Below are 14,748 nucleotides of genomic sequence, written 5' to 3' on the forward strand. Positions count from 1 at the left end.
TGAAGTTAGCCCCCTGGTAGATGTGCAAGTACCCAGGGGCCACATGCACAGTCAGAATAAAACCCTCTGCAGGTCATTGTCCAAAGTGTGGGCACAGCCACCTGCCACCCCATTGTGAAGAAACACAACCCATCTCACCTCTCTCCTCCTTAAGTTCCAGGTGGCTGTATCTCTGCAGAATACTTTCCCACTCAGCTGCCTTAATTTAGTAAGGGTGCAAGGTCTAATAAATCCCTCTCCATCTGTGTCTGCCCAGGACAAACTGGTTTTTGAAATGCTAGTAACTTGTGAGGGCCAGCACAGGAGACATGCTGCTGAAGAGCAGGACTTGGGCCATGGGGCTCTCTAGGTCCATCCTTCTGGAGATCCCAAGGGAGCCCAGCCTCCTGCAGCACCCAAAGAGGCCAGAAGCCACAGGTTTGTGGTACCCTGCAGCTGCCTGCCATCATGCTTCCCAACATGTCTGTCCACCAGAGAAGCCAAGGAGAGCTACTGCATGCCCTGCACAGCACAGTCCCCCAGCCCATGTGTGTTTGTGCACAGCCCACGCATGGGACTTGCTCTGGAGGAAACCAAGATGAATCACAGCCAGGCTTGGAGACAGAAAAAGGCCCCAACAGGTAATTACGAATATTTCTGTTTTGTTCAATGTATTTTATTAGGAACTTTTTATACCTTGCCAACGAGCAGGCTGGGTTTTTTGGTTTGGTTCTTTTTTGGGGGGAAGGGGGGAGCACTGGTGTAGTGTTTACAAAAAATCCCCAACAACAACGTCATCAGCACTGCAGAAAACAGCCTACTGCTCACACCAGAAAGTCAAAGCTGCCAATCATGTGTTTTGTGTAAAAGCGAAAAGAAACCTCAAACCCTGCATGTGAAAACCACATCTGCATTATTAGGGGAAGACAGCACGGGGCAGAGTGCTTCGCAGAAAAGGAGCCGTTTCTGAGGGTTTCTCGATAAGCGAGACAGAGATGCAGGGTACTGACAAGGGCTCTGAGAGGTTCAAGGGAACGCTGCAGGCTGAATCAGCTACACCAACCACACACCTCTGCCTCTCTGTGATGGTGAAAGATCATTAGAGGAACACTAATGAAGACAGTAACGACCAAAACAACAACACCTTATAAGCTCTGTACGGTCCAAGTCGTGCACAGAGCAACAGTCCCATGATGGGAAAACATTAATGCTTTTTATATTGGTAATCATCTGTAACATGAGCAATTAAGTACAGTACTAATGGACTATAGCCAAGAGCCTGGTACTAATATTAAAAACTGACAGAGATGAATAGGTTTGGAAGGAAAACTAGGCTGACAAAGACATTTTTATGAAGTGCTTGGGCCTATTTGGAATAACCCAATCAGAGGCAGGTCTAGACCAGCCATGCCTACAGTGACAATAACGTATTCATTGGCATTATATGATGCCTGCTATGCTTTAAATAAAAACACTCATTGCTTCTACTCAGAAACCTGCACTTTCATTATTATACTCATTAATAAAACAGAAGTTGTCTAACGAATATATAATATAACACTTACTGAAACATTGGCAGCCTTGCCTTATTTTAAAATGAAAACAGTTACTGGAAACAGGAACTGTATTAATGATAAATGAATCAGCTGAAAACGCACACAAAACCTTTCTATCCCTTTTACCAGGGAAACAAAGAAAACACCGCCCCAACTGAAGCACTCTACCTACATATAGCACACCAGCAGCTACCACCACAAATCCTGCTCCAAACATCAGGGTGCAGAGCAACACATTCCCCAAAACCTTAAAATCTGGCTTTGTTCCAGCTTTTGCCATCCGCTGTACCATGAATCTGCAGCCACATGGTAGCTTTGCAGAGGTTATAAACACCTTTACAGAAAGCAGTATTTCTTCATTGGATTTGGTAGACAAAGAGACAATTTTGCCCTCTCCAGTGGTTGTGTTTGGGTTTTGTTGGTTGGTTGATTGGTTGATTGTTGTTAATGGTTTTTTTTTTCCGTCTCTCTCTTTTCAGCCTTTGAAATTGTGTGTGAAACTCCACCTTGCAAAGGAGAACAGGAGAGGGCAGGAAGGAGGGATGGCAATGCCTGAATTGGGACATATGTACCATTCCACTCCTCAGCATCCCAAGGATGTCACTGAAAGGTGGCTGCCACCTGAACAGTCTTGACATGCTAAAGCTGATGGACACAGCCAGTAACTCCTCCTGGGAGAGAGCTGGTTAACACAACATGGATGCCCTTGAGATTCAGTTGTAGAGATGAATGGCAAGGTTAAGTCAAACAGCAGCAGGGCCAGTGAAGTCTGGGAACTGCCTGTTCTGCCTTCAGTAAGCAAGGAAGGGACAATGGGATTCAGAAAGGAAAAATCAGGAGATTTACTCAGCATTTGCTTTCCAGATAATTCAATTTCCACTTTAGCTGTACAGTTTCAAGTTTGAAAATGTATGTGTGTCCTGAATCATGAGCGTGTGTATTCCTGCACTACAGTTCTAGTTTTAGATTAAATGTCATCTGAGCACTTTGCCTATAAATGAGCATTACATTTACAGGTGCTGTAGTTAGAATTACCAGCTGAAACAAACCATGACAATTTCATTTACTTTTTTTCAAGTCTGAGGCTTCATACAGCTTTCCTGTAGTGAAAGGAAAAAGAACATCTAACACTAGAAAAGTAGAGACTGGATGAGTTACTAAGGTTTTTTGTATAAGTGTTTTGGTTTTTCAGAAGGGATTTAGTGAAGAACATTTTAGGTAAGCTCAGGGCTAACCTCAAAGTCCTGAACGATTTTTTGCTCCAAATGCCATCTTTTGATAGCCTGCCAGGGATGTGGAAAATTAGGTGCTGCCTCATATCAGACTTTATACAGAACTACATGATAGACTGGCATCCATGAACTCAGATTTGAGTTCTTCAGTGTATTAAGACCAATCTAACCATAAACTAGAAGACACTTTCCTCAGACCAGATCAAGTCAAGCAGAACTGCTTTTGGGTAGCCTGGAAAGGCTTTTCAATTTGGAAGGCATCAGGACTGTTCAGGTTTTCCAGACAGCACAATGGGTTTTGTGGCACTTCAGAGCATACCCAAGTAACTGCTGAGTCAGTCACACACAAGTCTCTATGCATGGGAGTGCAATACAAAGCTTTTACACATAAAAAACACCCAAACCACCAGCAATGAACATAATCAGGAAAGCAGAAGAGAGAGAAAGGGGTTTATGGAGTATTTGTGAATGGCTCATTTAGTTTTCCCCAGCTACAAGAGATGTGCTCTCTCAGTGACTCCAGGGCTTCAGCAAGGCTCCCTCTGCAGCCCAAACCCACAGAGACCTAATGCTCATGTGTGCTCGGGTCTCCTCTGTCAAATAACATCCCCCACAGAACATCTGGCAAGGGAAAAGCCACATTGCCAGTTGGAAACCCATCAGCTGGCTTGGGTGCAAGAGGAAGCTGAGACTCTCAAGACTGTAATGATGGGGGTGGAAGAGCTGAATATCCACAATCTGATGAGTCAATAAAACAATCTATAACGTTTGTCTGCAACATGAAGGCAGGGAAAAACCCCATCTGACATGCACAGCAACTCACTCACTTCACTCTGCTGCTTGGCTCAAACTCCAGAAAGCTTCTAACATTTTATAATGGCAATCATTACATGCAACTCCTCTGTGCACCCAAGGCCTTCTGGGGGACATGTCACCTGTAAATGAGCATCATCAAATGCCCAACCCTCCATGAGGATGGCAGTATGACTCTTTGAGAGGCTGACACATCTGGCACTAAGATAAGGAGAGAAAGTGCCCACTGAACACAGCTCTGCTGTGCCACCTTCTGCACAGGCAAGTACAATCTCTTCCTGAGCCCAGCAAATGACTTGTTTATGCCCAAGAACAAGAGACTGAATTTTACCTATCTGAGCCGAAAATTGCTGAGTTTTATTCACATTTGCTTGTCTAAGAGAAAAAAAAAAAAAAAAAAAAACTCAACAAGAAAAAAAGAAGAAAAAAAAGATAAAAGAAAATAAAAAGCCCCAACAGTTGTTTCTAAAAACCAAATCAAAACAACATTCCAGCTCCAGTATTTTATTCAATGTGTTCTGGCTTCACAAGCCCTGGAAGTTATTATCTACATGGGAAGAATAAGAATTCAACAGTTCTGACCAGCAACAATGGCTGCAGAGAAAGAGTGTTTGGCAGCAGCTCGCAGGCAGGGAGGAGGGAAGGAATGCCATGAAGAAGAGGAATGCAACGCTCGGCATGACCTACAACACTAACAGCACCCTGCACTATGGGCCACCCCATTATTTTGATCAAAACCACAATCTGCTTAATTGGTATTCCTAAAAAATTATAGAAGACAAGCATTTTCATCAATTAGCTGCTGTTTCTTATTTTTCCTCGAGTATGTTTTCCTCAATTTTTCAGCTTCTTTAACTGAAAAGCTGTTGCAAAAATTAAGATCTATACCAAAGAAAAATCAGATGCTTTTTTTATTTACTTAGTCACTGGAGACAGACACTCTGGTTTAAATCACAATGGATTATCTGACTAAACTGTTGGGGAACTATTTACTAAATCTTAAGACGACTCTCTGTCCTTTTCTCTAATTCCTTATAAAATGCTTTGAAGGCTTTCCAAATTAATTTTTTCATTATTAAACAAGCATTTCAGATTTGTTATCTTACCTTTCATAATGTCTGCGAGTACATGTAGCAGCACTTGTGCTTCCAGGGTTACCACCTAATTCATCATAAATATGTTTCCATTGTCGACGGGCTGTTATCTGTAAAAATGGCAATGGAAAATTTAATCTTGCATCTTTACAGATTCTACAGCATTTGACTTCACAACAACAAATGCACATATGACACTTTCAGAACAGCATGTACTACGAGCACTATAAAAGCCCCTACAGAATATATAGAGTACACAGAGCTTTGGGTGTATTTTTTTTTTTGTAAGTTAACACTATGTCTATTTTCTTTCTCTCTAAAATGGAGTGATCTAACTGATTCATTATCAAGTCACAAGCAATATAGACTCACAAAAGCATCTCAATCAATACAGGGTCATTAACTATCAGAAGTTATGCAGACAAATCCCACAGTGAATTATGAAAATGAAGCTCAAACCATATTCAGCACAAATAATGATTACATAGTTATTTTAACTGAATTAGAGAAAATAAATCTGCTGCAAAACCCAAATACACCACAGAATTCTGTAAATCCACAAAAGCATAGTCCGTAACTATGTATGTTACAAGCTGTTTATTTTTATCCATTTATATCTGTAAAATATACAGATCAAATAGTACTGAAATCTTAACGTACTCCAATGTTAATATTTGAGCTGTGTACTTTATTGGACCGTGCTGATGAAAATAAACATCTTGTAACATATTGAATTGCATACCATGGTTCTGGGTTTTTTTGTACAGAAATTAGGATTACACAGAATAACAGATGGAAGACCTGGCAAAAGGATTGTTTCTGAATACCACTTCATTATTTTATATATTCTGCTATATTTAAAACAGGAAGAGAAAAAGGAATAGGACAAGCACAACAGATCACCCTTGTTTGCCTGCAGCTCATAAAGAAAGCCAGTAGAAAACTGGTGGGGGCAATTTGGGGAGAATTTTGTCATTTGCTGTGGAATGCCATGGATTTTAATATATTCAGCCCTGGAGGCTTCTTTGGAGTTACCCACAGAGCAGTCAATGGCATTTACTGAGGAGCTAAAGGCAGCAATCAGAAGAGAACAAATATTACAACTTGCAATCTGAGGCCTGTAATTTCAATCTAAACAAGAGGAGATAGCTACCATCATTAAATATTACAGGGTAAGAGATATTTCTGTTTCGCTCAATAGAAAGGGAAAATCCTTCCTTTGCAGAAATTATTCACTAAAGCCAAAAGCATGGCTGGAGTCTTATCACTTGATAACGTTACAATTTCTTCAAATTTATTGTTTGCAGAGTTCTCCAAAAAACAGCAGTAGCTTTAATTCACTATTAGCACTTAAGCATAGTTTACACCTATAGATACTTTGGGGAAAAAAAAAAAAAAAAAAAAGGTGTTTCATCTTAAACCTTACATAAAGCTAAATGAACTGATTTCATTCACTAATTTTATTTCCTGTCTTTCATAATAAACCCAAAGACTACCAGCACAAGGATTCAAGCACTTCAAGGATAAATTCCACACAAGTAAGTTGTTTAAATACAAATCATACATTTATCTGATGATAAGGTTCATACTAAGTCTGTTTTGTTTCAGTTCTTATGCTGTCCCTTCCCCAGGCTACCCACTCTTATTATTATTACTACTAAAGTGCTTGAAAAACCAGAGTTCCTATTGAGCCATAAAGAACATCACATCCTGAGAATACAAATGGATGCTCCTTATGCCACCCAAAAAGTCAAATGAGAGTTGGACCAGGTATCCTGCTGTGGAGGAATGCCCGGATGGGAAGCTACCTCTGGTCCTGCCTCCCACACTCCGCCACTCCTCAGGAGTGTGGCCAGCCAGCCCTTGCCTTCTTGGAACTCCCAACAATTCACAGATCCCTTGAGGACTCCTGCAAGCAAACCTCTGGCAGGATCACAGATGGGGGAATGAAGGTGCACAAAGCTGCTCTGGGGTCTGTGCTCTGGCCCTCTGACAAGCACAACCTCACTGGGCTTGCAAGGCTATCAGGACCTGAAACCTTGGCTAACAACAGTGATGCTGAGCAGAAACTTGAAATGAAACCAAGGATTAGTTAGCAGGAGGACTACTGTAAGTCCACCTTATAATCATCTTGATGTAATTGAGAAGCACAGTCTCCATTTTCAAAAGGAGAGCTTCAGAGCCTTAGTCTCATTTATCATGAGCTGACTCAAGAGCTGATACTCAAGCTGGAACACCAGTAAACATAACTAAGGGTAAAAGTGAATCCCTTTGAAGTCCATGGATCGTTTTTTGTGTCTCTTTATTCTAAGCTATTTAGAATAATAGTATTTTCACAAACATTTGCCCAGTTCTATCCAATTCTACATCTGCAATGGACCAGAGCTCCTTGGCAATTAACTGAGTTGTGCCCTCCCACAGAGGGAGTTTAAATTTGACATTCCCTGAAACAATTGTTATTCTAACAAAGCCTGGGGTTGAGTTTTGCCCTGCTCTGGAAAGTTTATTTTTTATGCTTAATAAACTTCAAAGGACTAAAGGAACTGATTAATTACATCCTTAAACAATCTGAACAAAATGCTTCACTGAGGAAAGTGCACTCTTGTCATGCAGGACTGCTCAAGCTGGATGTTCCTACTGACCATGTGCAAACTGAGGGCCTTTCTCATACAAGTTCTTGCCAGCACCTTTGAAAACCTCTGTGAAATCTTCCCCAACCAAGAGAAATCTGAGTTAAGCAAAGAGACTGGCCTGACTAGGGATGTAAGAGCAGATCTGATCTGGTTCCTATAAGCACAGTATTATGCAGTGAGTGGTAGTCAAAAAAAACCCAAAAAAACAACCACATATAAAAGCAATGATCTTATCTATTAAAGCAGAAGGCTGTTTACAAACATGCTTTTAATGGTGTCTTCTGCTTTGAGAAATCTTAAGGTCTTCTACACTGCAATCCTACCTCCCAGCTCCCTTCCTTGTGAAAGGCTTCTTGCTTATTTCCTGCTGCAAACATAATGGGGGATTTTCTGGTCATGGCACATGATGTTCACAGCTCTCTTCAGAGCTCTGGGAATTAGTTCTGTATGAAACAAACCCAGTTAGCTTTGCATTCCACTGATATACCAGTTTCATCGGGCCTGCCCAGACACAGGACTGATGTATGCGTCAATCACTAATTTTTAAAAATTAAAGCACTTCATTGTTGCTTCCAGGAGGCAACAGCTAAATGGGATCACACTGACCTTTGGCAAAATCTAAGCTGCTACATACCGAAGGTTAAGCTCCACCTAATTTTCTTTTTATCCTTTATCTTTCTAAGACATCTCCAGGTAGAGTCCATTCAGCAGCACAGCCTTCTGCAAACATGCCAAGGCACTCCTTTTATGTTGGCTCAAAAGGAAAAAAATGCTACTTCCTAATTTGCCAAGGACAACTCTTTAGGAAAGTCCTGGAAGTTTCCCATCTATGAGCTTCTGCACCTTTTACTCACTTGACTTAGGGGGACTGAGAAAATTCCAGGCAATGGCTGTTAAATGCCACTGCAGCTGAGCCCCCTACAACATGGCATTGTCTCATATTTCATCCAGTGATTTGGGGACATTTTAAATCATTCATACTGTGAAGGTCTGCTATAGAGAGTGCTTTCCAATGCACTCTCCTTTTATTAGTAACAAAGATGCTCATCTCACATATCTTTGTTTAAGAGAAATATGATTCCACCAACTACAAACAGACAGCTTCATCTGTTAAAGTCTTAAACCAGTTTGTATGGATTGCTGTTTTTGTTAAGCCTTGTTCAACAACAACTACAAGGGAGTGTGGTATTACACAGTTATAGATGACAACTAAGAATTAGTAATCAAATGGAGGAGAAATGACACTCTTAAGGATTTGAAATGGAGAGCACTTAAATATGACACACGATCATGACTTGACACTATTAGATATCCTGTATGTATATCCCATATACAAAGGTAATGCTCTCTGTCAAGCCTCACTGGATCCATTCCCCCAGGGGGAAAGTCAGATGGCTAAGGAAGTTCTCTGCATCTCAAATCCAATTCCTGCCTGTTCTCAGTCACTTTTAGATCCTTAACTGACAGGACAGGACTCAAAAATATCACAAAAATCTTCTGTGAATCTGTGCAGAAGCTGAAAAACACCACAGATGATCCATGCTTGTTTCTCAATAATGTTTTTTAGACTGCATCAAAACATGTATATATGAACAAAGTGAACAATGCAGTGGATAAAATTAAAAATGGGTAGACTATAACTGTTCTGCCAAATAAAAGGATGTAAAGTTTGCAACTGCTTTAACTGGGAAGGTTTCTACCCTGCTTAAAAAATTGTCATCTGACTACTTTAAGTTTCCACATGTCATTTTAAGCAATCTTTTATCTATTTCCTGCTCATAAAATGGCTGTCACATGTTGAAGTCAAATATCTACTTTTAAATATCATTTTCTTTACAATACTTCCAAGAGAAAAGACCTATTTCTATCTCAATGCTCAAACCAGAAACCTGTGAAATTTTAAAACCAATTAAACATGATGAAGCCCTTGTAATGGTTTGCTCAAGTCAGATAGAAGGGGCCATAGAGATAAATGCATATTAAGCAGGGCAGGTTTGACAAAGCCATTGCACTCCACAACTTCTCCTCATCAATAGATGGTGGCACCGTGTACAAGAGTGCTGGATTGTGCTCAACATTGAATTAAAGCGCTCACTTGAAATTTCTGCATCTAAGTAGACCTGCCTAAGATCCTAGAACTAATAACTGAGGTCCATGTCACCCCTACCATCCACTGACTTGTGAAAAATGAAACAAATAAAACACAAAAGCTTCTCAGCAGGGTTTGCCATTATAAACTATATACAAACTAATGCAGTTGGCAAACTCAATGCATATCAACTGGCCATAAAATAATAAATCCCAGGGTGTGCACAGGTCAAAGTATTGCAACAGCAATCAATATGATACTCGGGGAATTTAAATCAAAGGCAGATCCATATTGAGGATGAGACTGTTAACAGAAGAGAACGAGGTCAGGAAACCTCATGCTCCATATACAACTTAAATTGCATCACAACAGTCCTCCCAACTTCAGCTTGCCTGCAAAGAGCACAGATGCCACTCACATCATAGAAACAGGACAGGCCCATCATTTCAGACACAGTCACTCTCCAAAGAAAGCTGGGCTCATGGCAATGTCAGAGGGTGTGAGCTGTGCTTGCCTTGCCATTCACTGAATAGGGAGCAATTGCTTAGTTTACTCTCTATGAAGAATAAGCACTGCTGGTACAGTTTCATTCAAGGTGACAAATGCCCCTGAACAACAGAGAAGATCTGTCACTGAGAAAAGGACAGGAGCTTTAGTGAAGTGTGGACTGAAGCTACTCTGCCTGACATCCTCATGTATGTGATCCTTCCTCTCTGATCCTGTCACCTTTCTCAAACCAGGTTCTGTGGCCTTGCGGTCACAAATTCACAATTCTTTTCTTGCTCTCCCTCAGGTATAGAGGCTCACCTGCCCCAGCTCGTGTAAATCCATCCCTCTCCCTCTGGCACTAAAACTCAGGCCTCTCCAGCACCACCACTTTGGCTTCCCTGCTTCTGTACCCAGTCCCCTCAAGCAAACCTGAAACATTGCTGTCAAAATTGCTTGCCTTCCTGAGCACTCTGAACATGCCACTTTCCCTTCAATCTCCCTCCTGGCCTTCCCTGGTGCTCTGGATCAAGTTCAAGATTTCAGCCCTCATTTTCGTTGCACTTTACAACTGGAGCAATTACTGCTCATAATTGCTGTAACGATCTATCTATGGTAGCTATTCATTCATACATAGCCATGAGCACGCCTACACACACCCCTGTACATAAGCATGGTATGTGCTGATTAATGAAAGATAGAGCAACAGTAAAAGCCAAATCAAGCATATATTTTTTTAAAGAATGTTAGATTTCACGTTTTACAAAATCCCAGGCACACCCATGCTAATCAGCCCAGGCTGCTGATGTACAGAGCAATGTGCTTTATTGCAAGGAAGGAAAACAGTGAGTTCTGCATTTTGGTTCAAATGACTTTCAGTTTCTTGATAGAGCATTTCTTCTTGTCATTTCTCTACAGAACAGATATGTCCCAGATTACTTCATAAACAAAGCAAAAATAATTTCTTTCATCTAACTGTGGCAGGAACTGAACAACTTAATCTGATCATTGTGTGCGAAGAAAATATTTCCAGTGACGACATCTTCCTATGTCAATTGTTTTTTTATTACAGATGTCATCTCGATGTGCCGTATTAATGCGGCTCTTTCTTCTCATTTCAAGATTTTAATCTGAGTTTGTTGCTCTAATATTTTATTGGTTCAAAATACATGCTGTAAAATCCGTGGCCATCAAATTTTCCTGTGAGCTAAAAATAAACCGCTCTCGTCAGATATGGTTAGCTGATAAAAAGTGTCAGAGACTTTTCTGAATTACTTTGATAACTTCCTGTTTATGTGATACTGACCCTTGTCTAATAAAGATCTTTTACACTTGGAATAAGAGAAGATTTTGCAGCATACTATTCCTTAATGGACAACGCTGATTACTTTTGAAAGCCTTTAATACATTTCCCATATTAGACATGAACAGATGTCAGGGATGTTGCCAAGTGAAATTTCTTTTATGCAATCTTGGCTTGTTGTACAATAATAGCCCTTTCTCAACATGGGAAAAAATTACAGACCTAACTAATTTCCTTGACAGAGAAGAGTTACATATGTTTTCCACTTGGAGTTTTTACGACAAGTTTACAATTTTGCCAGATCTGGAACTAATTGGGACCATTTCCAAAAATGGCCCAATAAACCCACAATGAGTACAGCTAGTCTAAAATGCAGCAAATGATTGTTTGCTTTCACATTTTTTTTCTAACAGGGAAAAGTTAGATTGCACAATTATTTCATTTAAGTTACTTAAACACTTACTGTTTCATATCCTCCCAGTTTTTGAGCAGCTTGAAACATAGTCCAAAGGTTAACTGTTAGAGGGACAATAAGTATTTAGATAAGCATTGCATTAGCCAACATATTTCAAAGAAATGTAAATTAAACAGTTTTAAAAAAAGAAAAATAGAGAAAAAAAAGCTCACAGTCCCTGAAAAAGCTCCTGTGAAACATTTTCCAAAGAGGTATTTACATAATCTGAAGAGTAAATATTAGCCCATACTATATATATTTTTAATTACATATAAGAGAACACACTTAGAAATTCCTTAACAGGACTGGAAAAATACACTGAGACAAAGGTAATGGGCTCATTTGACTTTGCTGATAAGAAACACGGTATAACGACTATAGCATGTTTCCATAACTTTGATAATAAAAATTACTCACTGGGAAGAATGTTACTTTTAATTATTTGTTTAATACCGGTTTCATTAGCAAGCAAGCAAGCCCCACACACTGGCTCACAGAGCAGGCCTATTGATTAGACAATATCCAATATTTACTGCAGCTCAGATAATGGGCTCCATAATCAATGAACAATAAGCTGCGTTCTAGCGGGCCTGCGTGAATGAACCCAGATGGAGCACGAATGAGCATTACTGGAATAATTGTGCTGTGGCTGGTTGTGCCTTGCCTGTGCCTGTGGGGTCAGAGCACAGAGGCAACTCAATTCAAAAGACGTGTTGGGAGAGAGTTGTTATTTCCTGCAGAACTACTCTCCTCTCACATGCTTTTCATCCTGGCCCCCTGTCCCATGGGGTCACTGCTTGCTGGTGTCTATTTTATTTAATTTAATTTTAATTTTTATTTTAGCTAATTTAATTGTTAGAAGAAAAATCCATGTCAGTCCTATCAAAGGTGTGTGCACAATTCCACCACCAGTGATTCCCCACAGACACATTACAAATACTTGAGGTCAGCAGTAACGCTGCAGACCATGGAGAATGGGATCTCCTTCTCCATGGGGGGATGCTCTGCTGTACTGTACGTTCTGCCTCTTCCCAACAACCTGTTTATATTGGCAATGTTTGCACAAGCCTTGCTGGACAAATACAGAGCCCCATCTTGCAAACATTTCTGCTTTTCTCGGCATACTTTTGGTATTTAAGTACTTGCCGGATCAGGCCCCTACTTCATAATGAATGTCAGGCAAGTTTCAATGTATTTCAGCTAAATGTTAGCAGCAGGCCCTACCCACAGTGGGCAACTTTAGAAATAATACTTTAGCTTGTCTTTTGAGCCCACCCTGTCTCCATGCTTGATGGAATGCAGAATAATATGGGGGGGTGGGGGAGAAATAAAAAATTTCTTCAACACAAAATGTTCTGAAAGCCTCATTGAACCTTGTAGAGCTTCAAAGCTATCAAGAGCTTTGCTTAGGCCTTGATTTAATCTGAATCAATGCATAATGCAACGAAGCTGTTCATAGTACATTAATTTTACTCCCATTTCAAGCAGCCAGTTTTCAGACAAACACTGTAATCATTCTGAGTTATATAAGTTTATAATGGCTGCTGGAGGCCTGTTGCAATCAGTGCCAATTGCTATTAGGTATGTAAATTGTTATGTAAAACATACAGGTTTGACATTCTTCATCAAAATAACACATGGTTTTAATCTAGGAGATAAATTAGAGTAAATAATATTTCAATCCATGGCGTTTTCCCTTTAAGGAAATAAAGCATCATTCAATCTATAGATAAGGAGGAGAAATTCCCCCATTTACAGCTTTTGTTGGAAACTGTGAAAGATCTACATTGTGCTGCAATATTTATGCAAAATTCAGTTTCAACTGTATCTTCTCCACATACAATTAATTTACAGATTGTGGCACTACAAACTGTACATGCCAAAGCAATTCTCAAGACTGCATTCTGTATTAAGCAGATTCAGTCTGGTTTTATTCTCCAAAGTCAGTAATTTATTAACTAGAAACACATTTTGGGGCTTAAAAATATGATCCCTTTTGTGCCTTTCTTGACCACCTTTAAATGTCTTCCTTTAATATTTGTCCTTTCATAAAGAACATCTGGGCACAATAAAGATACGTCATATTATTAACTCAGAAGAAAGGCATTACAGACGCTGCAGATTTACAAAACAGAAAACTAGAGAGTTTTCAACATGCCTATTTCTAGTCATAATCAGCGGATTTAAACCTATAAATATCCGGCAGCAACTACCCCAGAAGGAAGAGATGCAAATCTAGGCATAAGACAGTGAAATGCCTGGACTGGAAAATGTGTAGAGATAAACATGGTCCCTCCCCATCCATAAGGCTTTAAAACAGGCTTTGTGTGCAATTGCTTTCTCCAGAGAAGCCAAACCATTCTAAAATGTCAACAAGAAAGTGAGAAAAAGGATACTTACTCTGCTTAAAACCTAAATAGGGTATTCGTTCAATTGGTGTTTTCCTCTCTTTCATATATTTATAAAGAGCCACAAGGAAAGCCTGTTCATCAGCTCTGCATTCTTCACCTATGGCAATCTTTGATTTATCCTCACTTGAGCCTTTCTTACAGTTGCTGTTGTTACTCTTGGGTTTGGGCAAAGCTGACTTAGCCTCACATTTTACCTGGGAAAAGAAAAGATGTCATATCAGATCTGGGTAATCTTTAATTTTCACTTAAGGAACAAATACCCTCTTCTAGCAGAATGGATTGTTTAAAAAAATGAAGGCCAAACCATGCGACTGTATTTGAGGGGAAACAAAGGAAGCTATTTATAGAGCTAAAATGTCTTGTTCTGAATCTTAGTCACAACATTTTTAAACAGCCACATCTTTAAATCATTATAACTCACTGGTAATGCTCTCCAGATCTGCATTTTTATGACTATACATTGCTATGTCACAGCTTCTATCTCTCACATACACTTGCCATTAGCAAGTCTAATAATAACCCTTGTTCCAGGATTGACACTGAGCATTGTCAACTCCCGTAGACAACCCCTGGAGCTGAGGGTGCTCAGCCCCTTCCAGGAACGCTCAGCAGCCAGCTCTGAAATGACACATTCTTCTCTCCTTTGGCCCACCAAAATAGATGCAAACCATGGCAAGCTTTATCCAGGCAGAGCCCTC

The 14,748-nt window shown here is 40.0% G+C and overlaps 1 protein-coding gene across 6 annotated transcripts in view; it reads right to left on the minus strand.

The window, feature by feature from the left end:
• ARID5B (AT-rich interaction domain 5B) overlaps positions 1–14,748 on the minus strand; it is a 145,654-nt gene that overhangs the window by 17,615 nt on the left and 113,291 nt on the right. For 5 of the 6 annotated variants that reach the window (XM_074544601.1, XM_074544599.1, XM_074544602.1 and 2 more), the window contains 3 exons: positions 14,040–14,244; positions 11,649–11,701; positions 4,687–4,784 (listed from right to left, as the gene is read on the minus strand). In XM_074544601.1, the coding sequence (XP_074400702.1) occupies positions 4,687–4,784; positions 11,649–11,701; positions 14,040–14,244 (356 nt within the window). The remainder of the gene's footprint in view (positions 1–4,686; positions 4,785–11,648; positions 11,702–14,039; positions 14,245–14,748) is intronic. The other variant, XM_074544600.1, reaches the window with a different exon arrangement.

The sequence above is a fragment of the Zonotrichia albicollis genome, chromosome 7, assembly GCF_047830755.1.
Source record: "Zonotrichia albicollis isolate bZonAlb1 chromosome 7, bZonAlb1.hap1, whole genome shotgun sequence".
NCBI classification, from domain to species: Eukaryota; Metazoa; Chordata; class Aves; order Passeriformes; family Passerellidae; genus Zonotrichia; species Zonotrichia albicollis.